The 22,440-nt window shown below is 42.0% G+C and overlaps 1 protein-coding gene across 1 annotated transcript; it reads right to left on the reverse strand.

The window, feature by feature from the left end:
- Window positions 1-212: 212 nt before the first annotated feature.
- On the reverse strand, window positions 213-21,742 carry CYBRD1 (cytochrome b reductase 1). The gene is made up of 4 exons (XM_070422767.1): window positions 21,528-21,742; window positions 11,701-11,909; window positions 4,306-4,460; window positions 213-3,450 (listed from the first exon to the last, which is right to left on the reverse strand). Exons 1-4 carry the CDS (start codon window positions 21,718-21,720, stop codon window positions 3,150-3,152), a joined length of 858 nt encoding a protein of 285 aa, XP_070278868.1. The 5' UTR covers window positions 21,721-21,742; the 3' UTR covers window positions 213-3,149.
- Window positions 21,743-22,440: the final 698 nt, after the last annotated feature.

The following is a 22,440-nucleotide window of genomic DNA, read 5'->3' on the forward strand; positions in this document are numbered from 1 at the left end:
GCTCCAGTTAAGCTCCCATGTGGAGGAGACCACGCCAGGTTTGCAAGGCTTCTAATCCTTCTAGGAATGCAAAGGGTATGGCACTCAGAGTACACTTTAGAGAGAAATCTGACAGTGTTTTCAATAAAGAAACTTTACAAAATTTCCCATGGGAAAGAAACTTAGAACCACGCCTACAGTACTAGCCTAAACGAATTGATAACACAGACAAATAAATTCCAAAATAACTTTTATTGCTATATAAAACCAAGTCAAGAAAAAAATAGGTGCATATTTTTTTCTACAAAATTTTAAAATACTCAGGCTATTTAATATTTTCCCATAAATGTGTTGAGATAGAAAGACAAATTCACACACACACAGATATTTTTCCAGGTACTTTATAGGAATAAAGAGCAATAGTTTTCTTTCTTCTCTACTTTCCTATGTGTAGCTCTAAGACATAGCAGTTACAGTTTTCTGTTGTAAACCTGAAAAAAGGACTTTCCAAGAGAACAATTCTATCATGTTGCAGTAAAACTAGCAGAAAGCTCTACTTCATCTTTGAGCTTTTAGATTTGGCAGCTGTGGTCAACCAGTATTGCACTGGAATTTCCAACTCGGCTGGGAAAGACCCTAATTAAAAACAAGACACCCTCTTTACTTTGTCCTTTAGAAAACATAGACCACTTGTCAGTATCCCTTAAAAGGTGCAGTTGCCTCCTTTGTCATTTGATTGTAAGGCCTGCAATGCTGTTTCTCACCATCACGGCTCAAATGTAACCACACAAAGAGAAGAAAGAAAAGTCCCTTGGAAGGTGGACTCAGTTTGACACAAGGAGCATAAGAAGCTGCACACTTGATAACGTTAAATCAAAACGTATATTCATTTGAGCTTCTCAATAAACCCTTCAAGAGAAAAGGCGTTAGTGTGGATTTAGATGAGTGTTAAAATAAAACTTTCCCCCCTGAAATTAGATTATGGGGTAAACCAAGCCAGGCTATCTCTGCAGATGACAGAAGCTATAATTGTTTGTGGGCATCTCAGTCACTGTTTTGGAATTGATACCTAAGGCTTTCTTCTCCCCTATTCTTTCTTGTAGGCTTTTAAATGAGATATTCTTGGGGGAGATGCTTTAGGTAGAAAATATTAGCTTCTGAAAGATAAAGGTGCAATTATCTTTAGAATAGGAAGCCCATTAAAAAAAGTCTCAAAGAGAAAGTTTTTCTAGGTATATTTTGCCATGCATTGTTTTCATAAAGGCTGAGAAAGAACGGAAAGAAGATCCCATAATATCTGTAAGATTACCCTCACATTAGCCAGAAAGAAAGACAAAAGAAAGGGCTGAGACGAGGGGTGCTCAAATAGTTTGCAATGGAGCAGAATGTTCTAGTACCAAACCCATAATTAACTTCTCACTAATTACCTCTTTCTTGGCCTGTGTAAAATGGAATGGCAGTTTCAACTTTTGAGGATCTCACCGACCCTTCCCCTCTAAAACTCCTGGGATTCTGTACCGCTCCATGTAGTGAAGTATCCATTGATCACATGTCTGTGTGTGACAATGGAGTTCCTCTTACTTAGCACAAAAATTGTAGCCTGCTCTACCGATATGAAACTGACACTATTACCAATTTTGGAAATAGAATTACATAAGAAAACAGTGTTTCAGAGAGGGGATTTTGAATGGCTATCCATGAAGCTTAAGGGATGTGGTGGAGTGTATTCAATATTCAATCTATAGAAGTAATTACCAGTTATCCTAAGAGGAAATCCACTAAGCACTAAAAAAGTCAAGTGTATTTGCTGTAAAACTGTAAGGTTTTTATCCGTCTTAAAGTGCTCCAGTTTAGCATTGCAGGGAAACCGAAAATCGACCCACACATGAAAACCATCACTTCAGCATAGACACTGCTCTAGGTTTTAGTCTAAGTCAGCCCCGAGAGGTCTCCATGCATGAAAGTTGTCACCTCTGAGTCGCAATTCACGACTGAGAACACAAAGCTCAAGGTATCCCCTAAAATTCCAGGCAAATCTGGAAGGACCCCAGCTGCTGCCCCCATAAAGGGCAGGCCCTGAGGTAAGTCTCTCTCTCCCATCTTCAAACTGAAAACTGTCCAGCAGCTAAGATCGTAAAGAACAAAAATCTCAATTGATTATCTTGAAAGCTACAGATGTTCTTGCCCAAACTTCCTCTGTCATCAAGATGCAATTTTAAGAACAAAGAGGCATCAAGGTAAACCATGGCTTGTTGGCCGTGGAAGGGCACCTAAGACCTATTTCCAGGCCCTTTTCCTTGGTTATCTGAGGAATTTTGGCAAAAAGAGCCAGAAGGTAACCATTAACCATGCCACGGCACTCCAGCAACAGAAATTTATTCAGGGGAGGGTCAAAGCAGGTGCAGATTAGTATAAAACAGAAAAAAATGGCACAGTGAAGTGGTGAGACTCATGGACTGAGGAGCCAGACTGGCAGGTTTTGAATCTTGGTTCCACCACTTACGACGTTGGGGCAAATTACTAACCAGTCCAAGCTTCAGATCTTTCATCTGTAAAATGAAGATAATCATAGTCCCTACCTCATAAGGTTTGTCTGGAGATCGAATGAGCTAATATCTATAAAGTGCTTAGAATAGCGTCTGGCATATAGTAAGTGCCATGCAACTACTTAAAAAAAATAAAATAAAAACAGAAACTGGAGAAAAAGTGCTCTGTGAGGTTTGTAGAGCAGTTTGTGCTCCTTAAGAACTCAGGCACATTCTTGATTTAATTGGGCTTGGAATCTGGATCATAAAATATGCCAAACCCCAGGGAAGCCTTGGGACTAAGTTGAGTTTTGGAAGAACTTCCAGGGCTGCCACTTTATCAGATTTACCAACCAACAGATGCAGTGTGAGCATCTGCGCTCTGCAAGGCACAGGATGCTTTGGCCCTCAACAAGCAGTAACAGAACCACAGTTTATAGCTGCTATCATTTACACTGACCATCTCCTTTCCAATGCAGGTAAGTTCATAGGCCTCGATCAGTACCAACTCTTTCAAGAAATCCTACTTTATGATTAAAACAATATAAACTCTATGGAGCTCAATCATCTTATGGCTAAATAGGAGACGCTAAACTGTAGGGCTAGTTTTTTAAAAGCAAAGTTACACGTCCACACCTCTACATCTTACATGGTGGACTTCTGACCACTCTCGTCAAGGGCAACGTTTCTTTTCCTGGCTGCTGCTTCATTGTTTAACTCTGAATCTGATTTGTCCGTGTTGCCAAAGTTGATTGCCATGGAGCCTTCCACTCCCTCTGGAGTGCCTCCGTTTGGCTGAAGGCGGACAGAAGCTGGCTCTTTAGGACGTTTCCACTGTGGTCTGGTGACTATCCAAAACACGAGGGCCCCAAACACCAGAATCAGAAGGCCCAGGGTATTTGCAAAAACACCTTCTGGTGGGAATGTATCATAGCCGGGTGTTTTCCTACCAAAGAAATAGAAGAGAGAGCGAGAGTCAGTCCACTTACAAACAGAGTGAGACAGCAACATGCCAAACAGTTTTGAATTTATCTGCTGAAAATGCACACTGGTACAGCTTCAGTGTCAATTCCTTTAAAGCTTGATAATAAGGGGAAATTTATGCTATCATTCACTCAGTGGAATAGTATGATATTGTTTTTAAAAAAGCCCATTAGTATAAAAATAATATAGCTTCTGGGGCACCTGTACCACTTAAAAAATGAAAAAAGGATGATACAAAAATGTACATACACCATAATTGCAATCAATAAAAACATGCACATCAAAAATATTGTAAGGGCATGCATAATTTCAATAGTTGTTTTAAGAGTAGTACAACTTGCCCTAGCCAGTTTGGCTCAATGGATAAGAGCGTCGGCCTGTGGACTGAAGGGTCCCAGGTTCGATTCCGGTCAAGGGCATGTACCTTGGTTGCGGGCACATCCCCAGTAGGGGGTGTTCAGGAGGCAGCTGATCAATGTTTCTTTCTCATCGATGTTTCTAACTCTCTATCCCTCTCCCTTCCTCTCTGTAAAAAAAATCAATAAAAAATATATTTTAAAAAAAAGAGTAGTACAGCTTGTTGGATTTTTGGTCCTTCTTCAAGCATTTAGTAGTATTATATTGTATAATATAATAACCTGTGTTTATATACAATGTTATATTGTATTATAAAATAAATGTTTTTAAGAATAAATATTTACAATTTTTAATGTTTTAGTATTTTTAAATTTTTGTTATATTTGATTACCTTTTCCCAATGAATAAGTATTTTCCATTTATAGCTTAAGTATATAATTAGGGAAACTATGTCACTTACAGGGCAAATATCAGTTTCTCAGTCACTCCCATAAGGGCTGTTGCAATCACTGTTCCAAAGATGACAAGTCCAGAATAAGTATGTAGGGGCATGAGAAATGCTCGGAGAGAAAGTGGAGCCCAAGGAAGCAGAAAGACGAAAAAACCTAGGAGAAGCTAAACATCAAAAAGTGCAATGGTTATCATTTAATTTTAAGTTTTAACTATAGAAATTTAACATTATTATTTAAAAGCAATCTGTGCAAAATGAGAAAATATTTTATATAGAACTAAGGACATAAAATGAAAAGTAAGTTTTCCCACTCCAGTTCCACTAATCCAAGGTAACATCTAACATCATCTTCTAAAGCAGCGGTTCTCAACCTGTGGGTCGCGACCCCTTTGGGGGTCGAATGACCCTTTCACAGGGGTCGCCTAAGACCATCGGAAAACACATATATAATTACATATTGTTTTGTGATTAATCACTATGCTTTAATTATGTTCAATTTGTAACAATGAAAATACATCCTGCATATCAGACATTTACATTATGATTCATAACAGTAGCAAAATTACAGTTATGAAGTAGCAACGAAAATAATTTTATGGTTGGGGGTCATCACAACATGAGGAACTGTATTAAAGGGTCGCAGCATTAGGAAGGTTGAGAACCACTCTTCTAAAGCATCCTTCCAGAAAATTTCTGTGCCTATATAAACAAACGTGTGCGCGCGCGCATGTGCGTGTGTGCACACGTGCACGCATATTTGTTTTGCATATTGTGTTCTTGGATATCTTTTCATAGCAACACATGATTATCTAGTTTATTCTTTATAAAGGCTAATATTCTATTTTGATGATGTAACATAATTGATTCAGTTATTTATGCGTGTTCCTGTTTCCAGTTTTTTTGCTTCATTACATTAACAAGGCTACATGAACATTGCAGGTAAGTAGCAAGGACAAGGACAAGTCAATAAATAGTGCTGGGGAAACAGCTTACCCATATGGAAAAAAAAACACGAAGTTGGATCACAACATCACATCATACACTAAGCTAATTCCAGATGAATTAAGTACTTAAATATCAAAGCTAAAACTTTAAGACTCTTGATAGCCAGTGGTTCTCAAACATTAGTGTGCATCTGAGTCACCTGGAGGGCCTGTGAAAGCACATTTTTCTGGGCCCCACCCCACAGTTTCTGACCCAGCAGGTCTGGAGTAGAACCTGAGAACCCATTTTGAGTTCAAGGTAGAGAAGGTTTTCATAAACAAGTCACCAAAACAAAACACAATAACCTTAAAAGAAAACATGACTCGTGTTTTATTAAAATTGAGAATTGATTTTAAAAATACTAACAAAAGAGGAAAAGTACAAGCTTCAAATTGGAAGACATACGCTGCCGGGAGCCGGTCCATCCTTGCTGCTTGACACAGTCGCTGCAGGAAAGAAACATCTGCACAGCATATGTTTCAAGGGACCTGGCATATATAGCATATTGTTCTTAATATGTTTGCTCCCTTTAGCGCCATGTGTTTTAACCAAGGTCACCTCTCTGAGAAAGGTTGTTTCCCCAGGTGGGGATCTTTCCCTGAGGTTAGGGAGGGGATACAACCCCTTAATTAAGTGTCAGGCGGGTAGTTAAGCTACATAATCTTTACTCCCTGGAATGGAGATAAGAAACGCCCTAACCTTTGTAATAGAAATTGACAGGATTAAAATCGGCTGGTATAAATACGGATGTAACAAGACAATAAACATCAGAACCTCATCAGTTCCTAACCAGAGCTCCGACCAGAACTTGGCTGGAGATCCTGGCTAGAGAACCTGGCTAGGCTGCTGATCAACTGAATGCTGCCTCCGTGTCATTCCTTCTTCGCCGACTCCGTCCACACCTTTGGGGACCCCTGGACCTGCTGGGGTTGGACCCCAGCAATATGCAATACATATAAAAGGAATTTGAGCCAAAACCGGTTTGGCTCAGTGGATAGAGTGTCGGCCTGCGGACTAAAGGGTCCCGGGTTCGATTCCGGTCAAGGGCATGTACCTGGGTTGCAGGCACATCCCCAGTAGGAGATGTGCAGGAGGCAGCTGATCGATGTTTCTCTCTCATCGATGTTTCTAACTCTCTATCTCTCTCCCTTCCTCTCTGTAAAAAAATCAATAAAATATATTTTTTTAAAAAAAAATAAATAAAAAAATAAAAAAAAAATAAAAGGAATTTGAAACAGAACTACAAATGTTTAAGAAAAGGAAAAAAGAAACTTTTTTTTTTTTAATGGGCAAAAGACACGAACAGGTGTTTCTTAGAAGAGAAACAAGTAATCGGTGAAATAAACATTAAAACCACAAGAAGACATCATTTTATACCCACTAGCTTACAATAATTAAAGCATTTGAACACAAGAGTAATACTTTTATGTCAACAAAGGAGGTTTAAACCCGGGGGCGGGGCCATTTGAAGAGGATGCATGTTGACAGGGATGTGCCATATGGGGACTCTTAGACCCTGCTGGCAGGAACATAATTGGGATCAACCACTTTTGAAAACAATTTAGCATTTTTTTTAGGCTCTGTCTATAATTCCACTCCTAAGTATACATCCAGAGAAACCTTTGCATATGAGAGCCAGGAAATGTGTACCTGAATGTCCAATGTCGCAGAGAATAATTGAAAATAACCCAGATGTCTAATAGCATGAGAATGAGTAAGTAAATTTGTGGTATAGTTATACAATGCAACACAAAAGTAAAAATGAATGAACTAGAGGAAACAAGATAGTTGAATCAGTACAATGAAAAGAAAGGTTGCAAAGGAATTAAAACATAGTTACATTAGACTACATATATTATGAGACTTTTAAAAGTTAAAGGAAAACTAACCAATATGTTGTTTAGGGATTCACAGTATGTGAAAAATTATAAAGAAAAACAGAGAGTGAGAAAAGAAAAAAAAACTTCAGGAAAATGGTTACCTTCAGGGTTGGGATAGGTGGAGAGATGTGGGATCAAGGTGGGTAGGGATTCTATGTTTTCCAAATTAGGTTGATGGTGGAATCATGGAAATCAATTTTATTATGATACATAATTTCAATATACATACAAGAGATGTTTTGTTGAATCGTCACCTGATGATATTTTACCATTAATTTTTAGAGAAAGCGGAAGAGAGGGGGAGAGACAGAGACAGACTTGGGGGATGGAGCCTGCAACCAAGGTATGTGCCCTTGACCAGAATCAAACCTGCGACCCTTCAGTCTATGGGCCAACACTCTAACCACTGAACAAACCACGTAGGACCGTGGTCAGCAAACTGTGCCTCGAGAGCCACGTGCGGCTCTTTGGCCCCTTGAGTGTGGCTGTTCCTAAGCCTTAGGAGTACCCTAATTAAGTTGATCACAATGTACCTACCTATATAGTTTAAGTTTAAAAAATTTGGCTCTCAAAAGAAATTTCAATCGTTGTACTGTTGATATTTGGCTCTGTTGACTAATGAGTTTGCCGACCACTGATTAGGACAAGAGTTTGTTATTTTTAAAAAGTGATCCAGAGGCTAGATCTTACAAGGAGAAAAGAATTCGACACTTGAAATGCTTTATGACCCATAGATATACAGGAGGGAGTGTATTGCTTGTATTGTTTTCCTGCCTGCCTCACCTTCCCTCCTTCCTCAAGGGACACAACCAACTTTGTGGGTGAAGTGCACAGCAGTGTGGTTGCGTAAGTGAGCCACAAGCAGGCTGCAGCTCTCCACCCGCAGTGGCAGCGAGGAGAACCTCCACTTGGAACTCTCCTAGTTCAGAAAGAGAAACCACTTCCCCTTTTTACTCTTAACCTAAGAAATCTGGTAGAAACACATCTCTGTCAAAGCTGTATTTTTATGGCTCCTGCATTTTTTCAACTAAGGATGTGGAGGCAGGAATCTTTGTGAGTCGTAATAAGGACAGAGCTGGGCTCCTATCAAAGGTGAAGAAAGCAAGTTTAGAATTGGTTTCTTTCCATTGGGAAAGGAAATGTTTTTTCATTTAATTTCTTCCTGAGCACACCTGGGTGATCTGTTCGGTCACTCCTACGGACAAGCAATGCAAATACTTAAAAACAGCTTTTATGCAATAACAACAAAAATAAAGCTGGAATGTAGTCATTTTTCCCACAATAGGAACAGGAAGCCATTCACCTGGCTCCTGAGGGAACAGCCAGAAGACACCGAGCATGACTCGAGTGCTCACAACTGTGGTGAGGAGATGCCGTTTGCTTAATTTAGCTTAAAAAGTCATGTATGTGTGATTTGTATGTAACATATGTGGCTTACTTCTGTTTCAAACAAAAGAGCTACACATTCAAGTCAAACAAGATATAGTTTAAAAATTAATAATCCCCCAACCGACCCTACCCAACCCCACAGTTATAGCAGTTTGGTATATATTCCCATACCTTTTTTTGAACATCTATACATATATGCTTTTTTCCTCCCCCCTCCCATTTTCTACACACATTACTCTTCAGTATTGTTTACACTGAAGTGCATACCATGGATTTCACTGCTGATCAGTAGGTATAACTACATTCTTTGTAATAGCTGTTATAACTGCCAACAATATGGATTTACCACAAATGATTTAACCATTCATTCCTTTATTTGGACGTTTATTTTGCTTCCCGCTTCCTGCCTATACAAACAATGCTACACTAAACACCCTTCTTAGAGTTCCTTATATCACGATTGTAGGGAGCGACTATAGGGTCAAGCCTCAGACTGACTCCACCACCTACAAGTCCCAGCTTGGAGGGCAGAGCAGAGCCCTCCTAGCACAATTAAGCTTAACCTTATGGTCCTCCCTTGTTCCTGGGGAGCTAATGGGCTGTGGGAGGTGCAGCAAGTGCTACCAAAACAAGGCTTGAGTAACAAAACAGATTTGAAACTCAGAAGAAGATCGTAAACATGTTGACCACTCACCTTGTTTTGCTTTGTGTGATCTGACTATAAAATAAAGCTTGGCTTACAGGCTGTGTCACTGTTGCCTCATCCAGGCACAGTGATCCTACCTAGCCCCAACTGTATTCTCTTGTCTGTCTTCTTTAATCCTTCACCGCCCCTTCTCAGGTTCACCCCTGGCCGTGCTGGACACGGTTCAGACAATATGTTATTTCTTCTCCCCACCAAATGTGCCATTGCTAGGTCAAAGAGTAAGTGCACCATTGCTAATGGAGGGGAACACAGAGAGGACTATAGGAGCTGAGGACAACCCTCAGCCAACAGCCAGCAAGGAACCAGGTATCTCAGTCCTACAGCCGCAAGGGAGTGGACTCTGCCAATAACCTGAATTAGCTTGCAAGCTGATTGTACCCCAAAGTCCACCTGTAAGAGCCCAGACCAGCTAACACCTTAATTTTGGCCTTGCGAGACCCAAAGCAGAGAAAACAGACAAGCCAATCTGGACTTCTGATATACAGAAACTGTGAGGTAATAAATTGGTGTTGTTTTAAGCCACTAAATTTGTGGTAATTTGTTCCGGCAGCAATAGTAAACACTAACACAACTGTTCATGGCTTTTTTTTTGGATCTTTATTTTTCTTTTCTTGGTTTATTTTGCTATTCTCTTTAGTTTCTTAAGTGAATACTTAGTTTATGTATTTTAAGTTTTCTTTCCAAAAACAAAAAAGCATTTAAACCTATATTTCTCTGAGAACCATTTTAGCTAAGACCCATAGATTTTAGAATAAGTATTCTCTTTTTTGCTAATCCTTAAATATTTCTTAATTTTACATATTAAGATATAGAGCAGAGTATAAATTAATTTTTAGAAAAATCATCCAGATTTAAAAGCATAAATTTAATCATGAGAAGGCATATCTGGTATAAAAAGCTTTTTAGCTTTAAAAGCTTACTAGTACTACTACTACTACTACTACTATACAAGGAATGCTTATGTGTTTAGAAAACTCAGAAAATAAAAAGAAAAATAATGCACATCTTTCCAGATGTTCAAACAATGCCTTGTCATATAACTAACTCAGTAAAGGCATTTATTTAGCTACTGTGCTCAGAAGTACAGAACCCTTTCACAGCGAAGCTACAAAGAGTTTGGGTAATTTCCACGCCGGTCCTCGGAAATACAGCCCTCCACTGCGGATGCTCAAACACGAGCTGAGTGATCCTGGGGACATCATGGAAACAGAACCAAGTGCCATTGACTGTGTAACCTGTGCGTCCTCAGCCCCTTGAAGGCTACGTCACTAAAGGACTGCGTGAGGTGAGTAGACGCTCCCCACAGTGCTCGGGCTCTAGAATTCTGAGGTGGCGCAAAGGAAGTGGAGCAACGCCAGGCGAACCAACCACTGCAAGCGGAAGAGGCAGCTGAAAAAAGTCCTAAGGAAATGACAGGAGGTGAAGAGGTTCCCCAAAGCAACTGTCCCCATGTCAGTGTTCCCTGCAGTTGTCATCCCTCCACTTTGAGATGTTTTCCTTGCTTCTTCCTGACCAGGAAGATCATGTTTGCTGTAGGGTTTCCTCTGTGCTCCTCTCCTGTCTGGCACCTTTCCACTCCCCAGTCCCTACCTCTGGGCATGGCAATGCAAACTTAAATAATTAATAGGGTCATATAATTAACTTTAATTAACGTTTAAGCAGAAAAGTGACAAATAAATGCCTGGTAAGAGGTCCTTTTTTTGAGAGGTCATACGTTCATATATTTTGTAAATTCACTCCAGTTTCTTACTTTTCTATCTATAGAAAACTGAAGTTCACAATGATGTCCCAAATAAGGGAGTTGAATGTATACTGTACTGACTAAAGAAAGGACATAAATCAACACAGTTCACAAAGATTTTTCAGCAAAGTGGTTAACACCATAAGGACTTTTAAAATTTACCTTTTCTTTAGTGACCCAGAACAGCCAAATCCCTACCACTCTCCATTAACTTATGTTTAAATATAGTGCTGTCCAAAGTATGTATTTTTAGTAAGTGAGGACAGAGGAAAAATAAAATAAACACCGAGTCTTCAAACTCAAAGAATCAACGAGATACAAATTCATCTTTTCATGCATAAAGTTAAACCTAGAAAACAAATGCGATTGAATGTGGAAAAGAAATCTATAGCTCTTGTCTGCTAGTTTATTCAGCACATGAAACTTGAAGTCCCAACAACAGCAGTCTAGATGTGATCTGTGGGCAATTTCCCTGTATATACATATGCCCATATTTAGAATCTCACATTCAGGCTCACAGGCTGTGAATACTGCAGGTCCCCAGCCCCCGCAAGGGGAAATACTTATAATGGAAACAAGTGGAACAAGGACTAGTGGGAATGAGAAGATGATTTCCAACAAAATATTAATGTATAGAAAACATCTACAGTATCTGAACTGCTTTACTTTTTACACCTTGTTTATAAACTTACTGAGACACTGACCTGTGACACGAAGAGTATGACAGCTGTCAGTCCAATCCAGCTATGCAGACTGTACATATTGGGGATGTTCAGCGTATTGTGGAAATCAAAGACAGCCACCAGAGAAATAATGGCAAGAATGGCTGCAACGAAGTGTAACCCCGCGTGGATGGATTTCATCAGGAGCTTGCTGCATTTCCAGGTCCATGGCAGTCTGTATACAATGATGGCTACAGGGAGACAAAGGGGGACAGAATGTGGGTGTGTTTTTTTAAAATCCGCACGATACACAGTTTGACACACTGAACACTCCCTTCCATGGAATCCTTTCCTCTTGGTTTCTGCTTCTACCCTCTTCCCACCTTTCAACGGTTTTTCTTGGGCTCTTTTGCTGGCTTCTTCTTTACTCCCAACTTGTGAACAAACTTTGATGCCCCCAGGCTCAGTCCCAGGGCTGTCCTCCTGCTCTTGCTGTGGGTGACCTCATTCACTCTTTCACTGAGATGCCACCTACATGGCAGGGACTCCGGAACTTTAATCTCCAGCCCAAAACTTTCTTCTGAACTCCAGACCCACATCATCCAACAGCCTCTTGACATCCATATAGATGCCTCCTAAATATCTCAGAGTTCACACATCCAAAACTAAATTCTTAATCTTGTGACCTGGTTTCTTTCTAGAAATGTTTTAGTTTGATAAGAAAAAGGCAGACTAAGGATGAGAAAAATATGCAAAAAGATTTAAATAAGACAAAAGAGTATATCCAAGTGGCTAATAAACGTACGACATAAACTTCATTATTCAACAGAGAAATACAAATTAAAATCAACCGAGAATACCTCTACCACATATCTGAATGACGATACGGAATATTGAAGCGGATGTGAAACAATCAAAACTCTCATGTTATGCTGATGGGAGCTTAAATGAGAACAAAGACTATGGAAAATTAGCAGTATCTACTTCAGCTAAACTTAGGCATACCTTAGAATCCAGCAATGCCACTCCTAGGCACACACCCCAAAGAAACATGTTCACCAAAAGACATGCACTAGGATATTATTAGTAGCATTATTTGTAATGGTCCAACCTGGAAACTCCCCAAATGCCTATCAGTAGAATGAATAATAAAGTGTGATATATTCATTTACATCATATAATAGAGCAAAGAAAACAAATAATTTATAACTAGAACATCACCCAACAATATGGATCAATCCCAAGAAACAAGATATGAACAAGTATATCTTGTATGAGTCAATTTATATGAAGTATAAACACAGGTAAGACTCATCTACACAATAAGGAAAGTCAGGCTAGTGGTTGCCCTTGTGAGGAAGGGTTATAGCAATTGAAAGGGAATACACAGGGGTTTCTGCTAATATTCTCTTTCTCAGTCTGGGTGCTGGCTACATACCTAGATTCATCAAGCTATACATTTACATGTACACTTTTTGGCATATAGATTAAATTTCAACAAAGAAGATTTTTAAAACAGGCGTTTTTTTTAAGTGTCCTGATTTAAATAGTGGGTTACATTGTCTTCAGCTTGCAACTACTTTTTGTGCTGAAGACAATACCTGCCTCACCCCACCCACCTCTTTAGTCCATGTCAGAGAAAATGTAGAGACCTGGAAATGTATGGCCAGTTGAAAAAGTTTAAAGAATGCTTCCTTGGAAGATGGATCCCACTACATCAGCAGTGTATCATGTAGATTTCCTAATTCTAGCAAGAAAAATAAAAGCCTCTTCCACCAAAGATATTTATGAATTAAATATATGAAAATTCATAAAATCATAAAAATGTAAGGGTTTCCATTTTCACACAGAAACATGTCTAAACCCATAAAGACAGATGCAAAGTCAGCCTCTTTAAAGCTTCCGCACGAGGTGTCGTCATCATCATATCAACCAAGCTCCACCCTAGGGGAAGGAATCTCAGATGAGGGAACTTGAAGATCTTGTAGATAATACTCAGAAATGTGTTTGCTTCAAAAGCAAGTTATGAAGAGTAAATCACAAGAGCTTTTTCTCCCCAATTTGAATGATATTACATCAAACATTTCCAAAATCAAAACTAATCTCTGATGTTGAAATCAGGCGTGATTATCATGACTGAGAGGAGTTACAAGGGTTCCTGGGGGGATTCTGGTGCACTTGGAATAGTGTTTCATGATCTGGGTTCATAGATGTGTTCATGTTATAAAAAGACATCATTTATGATTTAAGTACTTTTCTTCAATAAAAAGTTTACCTACAAAAAAGAGTTATCAAAAAATTCAAAGACAACTGTGTTCCCAGTGAAAACTTTTTAACTCTTCTCAATCCTATAGGCATTGAGAGAAATGTGTCAAATATTCCATAAAACTGAGATCTACCCCCATTGGGTACTGAAACTTGATTTTTTTTTTTTACTTTAAAAAATATATTTTTTTTTCTTGAGAGGAAGGGAGAGGGAGAGAGAGAGAGATAGAAACCTCAATGATGAGAATAGAATCAATCATTGATCAGCTGCCTCCTGCACACCCCCCACTGGGGATCAAGCCCACAACCTGGGCACGTGCCCTGACTGGGAATGGAACTGTGAACACCTGATTTTAAAACCTTATAAACTTGATTTGAAAACATTTGTTTACTCAAACAAATTCATTACACACTAGCTTTCTTTCTCCAGCAGTAGCATAAATAAAGCATAATTTAATCTTTTATTTATGATTTGGGATAATAAAACATATTGTCCTATTAGTCTAAGAGTCAGCTCTTAAGGGCTCTGCAGGAAGAGAGGTGCTAGCCTCTGATCTAAATGGACCCAGACAATTACAGATTTTCAGTCCCTGGGGTTCTTGTTTAGAGTTTTTCTCTTCTTTTATATATATATAATTTCAGAGAGGAAGGGAGAGGGAGAGAGAGATAGAAACACCAATGATGAATCATTGATCAACTGCCTCCTGCACGCCCTCTATTGGGGATGGAGCCTGCAAACCAGGCATGTGCCCTGACCTGGAATTGAACCATAACCTCCTGGTTCATAGATTGATGCTCAACCACTGAGCCACACCAGCCTTTCTCTCTCTCTTCTTTTAGTTTTTAGCTCAGGTTAGGGTGCACACCCCCACCCTCTTCCCTCTGTCCTGTCTTACATTTTATTCCTAACAGCTTTAAGTTCTTGCTTATAAATTTTTATGTTGGCAAAAATCTTCACATTTGTTCACTTTGGGTGGTGAGCACATAGCAATCTGTTTATTGTTTTCTGTATGGTTTAAAGAATTCCTGATAGTTCCAAAGTGTAAAAAAAACACTGTTGTAAGCTTGCAAATCCATAGCCAACTAGTCTCAACGACTACTTAGGCAGCTTGTGGAAATCTGAGGGGCTCTCCTGAGTGAGGCCCGGGATTCTCAGCAGCCATCCTGGCTATAGAGAAGCTCTGCTGGATAGTGGAACTTCCTTCGAAATGTTGTCTGGATACATGAAGGATAATCGCAAAACAATGCACTTGCATAAGATGTTCATATGCTTTAAAAATGTATAAATAACCCAAATGCGGTGGACTTCAGGAAAAAAGGGCAACCTTAACAAATCAGACCACATTCTTCAGTCTATTCTCAACACTTAGAAAACTGCCTGGAGAGCCGACTTTAAATATTTCTTGCTTCTTTGGCTTGGCACTTACCTAGACACCATTCCTGAGGTTCAGTGGGAAGGAAGAAAAAGGTCTCATAAGCCCATGAGGAGGGGAACAGCTATCAAATAGCTACTTGTGACTGAAACAAGAGTTTTCTGTTAGAGATCGTAGTTGACAGACCATTTTCCACCAGAAAATGAAGGGAAACATAAACACATACAGATGTTTGACTTACACTGGGGTTACAGCTCAGCAAAGCCATCCTCAGTTGAAAATATCGTAATGCATCGAACATCATAGCTTAGCCTAACCTACCTTAACCATGTTCAGAACACTTACATTAGCCTATAGTTGGACAAAACCACCTAACACAAAACCTGTTTTATAATAAAGTGATGAATATCTCATGTAATTTATTATGTGTATCACTTCTGCATCATCATAAAGTGAAGAATCCTAAATCAAATCACCACAAGTCAGGGACCATCTGTATATGTGAGAAACACATTTAAAACCTTAAAAAAAAAATTATTCGTAGTGGGACCTGCTATTGTGATAAATTTAAAAATAAATGAAATGCTCTAGCTGGTTTGGTTCAGTGGATGGAGCGTCGGCCTGCAGACTGAAGGGTCCTAGGTTGGATTCTGGTCAAGGGCACATGCTGGGGTTGTGGGCTTGATCCCCAGTCAGGGGTGTGTAGGAGGCACTGGGAGCGGGCCTAAGCCGTTAGTCGGACCTTTTTAGCACTGCGCTGGCCATCCATGAGCCGACTTCTGGCTGAGTGGTGCTCCCCTTGTGGAAGAGCACTGACCCCCAGGGGATAGCTCCTGCGTTGAGCGTATGCCCCCTGGTGGTCAGTGCACATCACAGTGACGGGTCATTCCGCTGTTAGGATCAATTTCCATATTATCCTTTTATTATATAAGATTATGTATAACAGGATATTATAAAAATCAAGTCACAAATTTTTTTTATTGATTTTTTACAGAGAGGAAGGGAGAGGGATAGAGAGTTGAGAGAAACATCGATCAGCTGCCTCCTGCACACTCCCTACTGAGTATGTGCCTGCAACCAAAGTACATGCCCTTGACTGGAATTGAACCTGGGACCCCTGAGTCCACAGGCTGATGCTCTATTCACTGAGTCAAACCGGTTAGGGCACAAAATTTTTATTAAAAAGTTTATTACATACTGTTATATTGGCTGGGCTACAAAAATATTCGTTGTGGGCCACATGTGGGCCACATGCCCATGGGCCATGAGTTTGACATGCTTGCTTTAGAGCAGCAGTTCTCAACCTGTGGGTCGCGACACCTTTAGGGGTCGAATGACCCTTTCACAGGGGTCGCCTAAATACATCCTGCATATCAGATATTTACATTACGATTCATAACAGTAGCAAAAGTATAGTTATGAAGTAGCAATGAAAATAATTTTATGGTTGGGGGTCACCGCAACATGAGGAACTGTATTAGAGGGTCGCGGCATTAGGAAGGGTGAGAACCACTGCTTTAGAGGCTACTATTATCATCACACATAAATGGCTGTAAAATTGAATTTTATTACTAATAATTTAATGATGGTACAGAAATAATCATTCATTCTTTCAACAACTACTTATTGGCTTACCATATGCCAGTTCTAGGCATCATTCTAGTTGCTGGGGAAACAATAGTGGACAAAATAATCATGTCTAAAACATTTTTATTAGTTATGTCATAAACAGATCCATATGCATTTATTTATAGCAAAAACTGTGTTTTGGGTTTGCCTTGAATTATTTCGTTATACTCTGCAAAAACGCCCATCTCCCTAATATTGAAAGGTTTTATTATCAATTGTGTTCCCAACGCTGGTTTTGGAGTAGGTGTTTGGGGCACTTTCTCCATTATCTTCTTTGCCAGGTTTTACCCAAGAGCCCTTTCAAATATATTTAACCGGTCTTGAAATTTGGTCACTTTTAGATACATTAATAGGATATTCCAAATGCCTTTTGAGAACTACTCTTCATTTCTTTTTGTTACTCTTTTAAATGTTACTTAAGTGTAGTTAGGTTCTCTCACAAAACCAACTTGATATCATGATACTATTCTATTTCTCTTCCTTCAGTTTATACAATAGAGTTCTACAAGTGGAAAAACAAGGAGTATAGAATTGCTGAGACTTCTTTGCGCTAAATTTATAAACTTGAATTTTCTATGTTTTACTAAAGAGCACATTCCACCTGTTGAACCTTTTAAAAGGTCAGCTGCCACTCTGAGAGCGTTCGTTTGTTTCAGTCTGCTGCGGCCTTTTCAAGGTCTGTTTCTCTGATTTCCTGGCAGGATACCTGTTTCATGGGAAACTTTCTCTCAGGGAAGCACAAAGCTTCCTCTAAAGTTCTCTTTGGAACTCTTCCTCATTCATGCTCACCAGATTTCCTACCAGTTTAAATTTTTATTTTGGTTTTAGATATTCTATAGTCTGCCGTACTTTATTTTAGAAACCAAATATTTACCAAAATATACTTGGAGAGAGAGGGGAGAGACATTTATTTTGTAACTCTAGGCAAGCCTTGCTTTCTTCAGACCTTACTTCTTAAAGGTGTTTCAAAGGACTCGTACTTGTTCTCACATAGTTTCAAATACTGTTTACTGTTTGTATATTGCATTTGTAAAGCATTTTACGCTTAGAGCAATGCCTGTATGTACTTTAGCTTTTCCTTCCTCGTCTCTAAATGCTTGTGTCATGTCCATTATTAGAGATGTGAAATATTTTTTATTTATTTTTAATTGATTTCCAGAGAGAGGAAGGGAAATAGGGGTTTTCACAGAGTATAAAGAGACAATTCGCCCTAACCGGTTTGGCTCAGTGGATACAGTGTCAGTCTGCAGACTCAAGGGTCCCAGGTTCGATTCCTGTCAAGGGCATGTACCTTGGTTGCAGGCACATCCCCAGTAGGAATTGTGCAGGATGCAGCTCATCGATGTTTCTAACTCTCTATCCCTCTCGCTTCCTCTCTGTAAAAAGTCAATAAAATATATTTTTTTAAAAAGACAATTCAAGGCAACCCAGACACCATTTCTGTTATAAATAAATGCATGCAGAACTCTTTATAACATAACTAACAAGGATGTTTTAGACATGATTACTTTGGTCACTGTTGTATCCCCAGCTCCTAGGATGACGTCTAGAATTGGCATATGGTAGTCCAATAAGTAGTTGTTGAAAGAATGAGTGATTATTTCTGTAGCATCGATAAATTAGTAACAAAATGCAACTTTACAGTCACTCATGTGTGATGACTACAGTAGCCTCTAAAGTACAAGTGCCCTCTCTTCCCCTCAGTGATCCTCTTGCTTGGAGGCCAGCTTGGAAGACTGGTTTAGCCAACCTCACAAAAGCATGGGCATCATATTACATTACATATGCATAGCCTAAAAGTTTTCTCCCTGAAGCTATGCCACATAGGGGAAGAGTGTACTAACACAGCTAGGCTGTAATATGTGCTTCCCTCCTGGCCTCTACAGTCAACCATTTATATTCCTAGTCTCTCCGCGGGAGCCTTCCTACTGTTGGGTGCGAGGAGGTAAAAGTGAGCCAAGATTTCTGAGAACTTGAAAGTACTATGCATGTGCCTCTATGTATGAAAAGATTATGTTCATGTCAATTAAATGTACTGTGTGGTTAAATGCTTTGCAATTCTGGAATCTAAAGAGTAAACAGGATGGGTAATGTTGACAGGACAAACATTCCAAAACTGATACAAATACAGCAACTAAGCTTTAAGAAAACAAGGTTTGCATAAAAGCAGCAGATGAACATTTCCAAAACATCCACTTACACTTTTTTGCCCCAAAGTGAGTATAAGCAGATTTTAAAAAGCCCAAATTTTAGAAAACTAGAAATCCTTTTAGGAAAATAGTAATGAACTCTAATATGAATGAAGAGTTCCAAGGTATATAATAAATGAAGCCTTTTGCCTCTCTGAAAAAATATGTTTTGCAGAAAATAAGCATATTCCCCTAAAAGCAGAGAAAACAACCCTTGAAAAGAAGGCCACGGAAAACACACTACTCCCATCAGTAAGTTACTCAAGTGCTCTGTGACTCAGTTTACTCTTATATAGGAAATAATGCACTTCGTGGGCACACAGAAAGCACTCGATAAATGGAAACTTGTTTTCGACTTGGTCTCTTCTTTGGTAAGTCAGGATACAATTACTACTAAGTATGAGGAAAAGATACTCCACAACCTCTGGAAAGTGCCTTGGTATTAGGAGCTGCTCTGAAGGCGTGGCTGGAAGAGATAAAGAAACTGTTCCTACTGCTTGGAGCAAGCAGAGGTGTTGACAGCTCTGGCCAAACTTAAGGGCTCCACCCACCATGAAGGAAGAGCGCTTCTGATGACAGCGACTTTGAAACTTGAGTATGTGTTTCTCATTTTAGTTCAATGAGGAATAACTGGGATTATCCATTGAAATAACTCACACCCCAGTGCCACTCTCACACCAGGGAAGCATGCCGACCATGGCTGGGTCGTTAGTAATGCTGGCCACTACATCTCAGAGCGGGAGAGTCCTGCCACACCTGCCCAAGGCTGCAGCACCAGCTTTAAACAGAAAATCTTTTCTGTAGGAATGAGGTGGGCACTTCTTTGCTTGCTTGTTTGTGGAAAGTTAAATAGTGGTGAAGAAAAGGCAGCCTGCTTCCAAGAACAGGGTACCTGTTTCCAAACCCCTCCACTCCTCATCACCCCAGTGCACCACATTCTACCTTTTTCTAAATACTTTCTCTGCCAAGGCGTAGTGCTTGGAAAGTGGTTTCAAATAAATGGCACTTGTCCCACTAGCTAGAGGTCCCTCCGGTGAAACAACAGCCGAAGGAAACTGCAGGACATCCTGGGAGGCACTAGGCCACAATATAAACGGCCAGAGAGTGGTGGGAAGAGGTAGGCAGGGGAAATGGTGAAGGGGTGAAAAAGCACAAATTTCCAGATATAAAATAAGTCAGTCCTGGATGTCAGGTACAGCATGGTGACTATAGTGAAGGATGACGTACTGTATATTTGAAAGCTGCTAAGAGAGTAGATCTTAAAAGTTCTCATCACAAGAAAAAAAAAATTATAACTATGTGTGATAATGGGTCACTAACTAGATTTGTTGTGGTGACCATTTAGCTATATGTGCATATATCGAATCATGATGACAGAGACCTAAAAGTAATATAATGCTATAGATCAATTATACGTCCAAAATTAAACAAATGGCCATCGTCGGAGCCCTTCCTCCCTCCTCTCCAGCCTCATCCAAGAGGACGCAGGCCCCGAGCTGGCTCCCCGCGCGCGTGGGCCAAAACCTCAGGGACGTCCTGGGCAGAAGCCAAGCAGGCCGGGCCCCCTGCGGGCACCTCCGGCCCGAGTTAGCGGTCATCGCCCAACAGGAAGCCTCAAGGGGAACTATTCCATCTGCAGCCACATAAACAAGTTGGGCTCAAACTGAATAGTGCAGGCCGGGCCTCGAAAACACCCTTTGGAGTCCTGGCAGCTTCCTGGCCTCGATGGGTTGACTCCTCTAAGAGGAGTGAAACCAGAGCGGACGCCGCACGCACCCGGCTCCAGGGGACCAGCGCCTGCACTCGGGGCTGAGCCGTAAAGGGGCAAACCTCGCACCTCCACCCTCCCGGACCCCGGCCTTGCTCCCCTAATCTGCAGCCCAGAAAGTGCAGCGAAGGCCTCGCCTAAAGAGCGGCTTTGCGCCCCTGCCTGCGCGAGTTGGGTCCACAGGGAGCGATTTCCCCGGCGGGTGCACTGCCCGGGCCGGCCCCACGGCGCTCAGGCATGTCTCCTCGGCTCCCGATCCGGGTGTCGCTGGGGCGCCTCAAGTGCCCCCCAGCCACTCCCTGCAAAGAGTTAACCAAGTTCACTCGGCGCCCGGGCCAGCTCAGCCTGGCGCCGCCGCTGCGCCCGAATGTCCCCGAAACGAGTCTCGCAGCGGATCCCCGCCCCGCTCACGTCGGCCACGGTCCCGGCTCTGCGGGTCCGCGTCTCGCACCCAGGCCAGCCCCCGGGGGGGCCGACCACCGACCTCCCCCCGACCGCCCGGCTCCGGGGAGCCTCCCCCCTCCCTTCGCCCCCTGCGCTCCCGGCATCCTCCCTCACTTCCTAACTCGCTCACGTCGGCCCCACTCTCGGTCGGGGACCCCGGCCCGCGCCCCCTTCCCGCCGCCTCCCAGGAGGCGCCAGTACCGATGCCCTGGATGAAGATGAAGCCGGTGACCGCGAGCACCGGGTGCCAGTTAAACTCGGGCGCTCTCCCGTCCCAGCCGAGCCCCTCGCGGTAGTGGAGGACCCAGATGAGGGTGAAGATGACCGACAGGAAGCCGACCAGCAGCGCCGACACCAGCAGCCCCAGGAAACCCCGGTAGCCCTCCATGGCCATCAGCACCCCATGCCCCGCGCCGCGGCAGCCGCAGGAACTGGACTGGCCGCGGCGGACCGCGGGCGTAGCCTTCTAGGAGGCGTCTCCGCCCGGGAGGAGGGGCTTTCCCGAAGGGCTGCCTGGGACGTGGGGCCTCCAGGGGGCGGGTAGCCGCCCTCACTCAGACACCCGTCCTTCCTCCGGGATCTCCGGCCGCTGAGAGCTCTCCCTGCGCGGCGGGCGCCCCTGGCTCGGCGCCCCAGCTTGCGGAGCGCGCGAACAACCCATCCACGTAGTTGTCGCGAGTCAGAGCCGGGGTGATTCCGTACCCACCACTTCCTTTTAACTCTTCCCGCGTCCCTTCCTTATTTGTGGGAGGCTGAATAGGGCAGTTCACACCGGGCTTATTCAGCTAAACGGCCATCGACGGAGCCCTTCAGGATGCCCCCGAGGTTTTGGCCCGCGCGCGCGGGGAGCCAGCTCGGGGGCCTGCGTTCTCTTGGATGAGGCCGGAGCGGAGGGAGGAAGGGCTCCGTCGATGGCTGTTTGACAGACAGGAGGGTCCGTTGGGTGGGGTTGTGTATGTGACTTTGGTTAACGAAGGCTTCCGAGCCCCAGTCCGAGAGGACTGGCCGTCTTTTGGTGCCAAGGATGCGCCAAGGAGGAACCTGTGGAGTGGGATGGGCTTGGCCCTACCTGGCAAGGAAACTGCTTGCCGTTCGCGCTTTAGGGAGGGAAGAG

Source organism: Myotis yumanensis, unplaced genomic scaffold (genome assembly GCF_028538775.1).
Source record: "Myotis yumanensis isolate MYYU_CA2020_CCGP unplaced genomic scaffold, mMyoYum1.0.hap1 SCAF_8, whole genome shotgun sequence".
NCBI lineage: Eukaryota > Metazoa > Chordata > Mammalia > Chiroptera > Vespertilionidae > Myotis > Myotis yumanensis.

Bases quoted from the DNA above. Each gene is read 5' to 3' on its own strand.
- CYBRD1 (XM_070422767.1), bottom strand. From the start codon at position 21,720: ATGGCCATGGAGGGCTACCGGGGTTTCCTGGGGCTGCTGGTGTCGGCG. The intron at 11,910-21,527 runs GTACTGGCGCCT...GTCTCCCTGTAG, and splicing joins CATCTTCATCCAGGGCATCG to CCATCATTGTATACAGACTG. The intron at 4,461-11,700 runs GTCAGTGTCTCA...TTTGATGTTTAG, and splicing joins TCATACTCTTCGTGTCACAG to CTTCTCCTAGGTTTTTTCGT.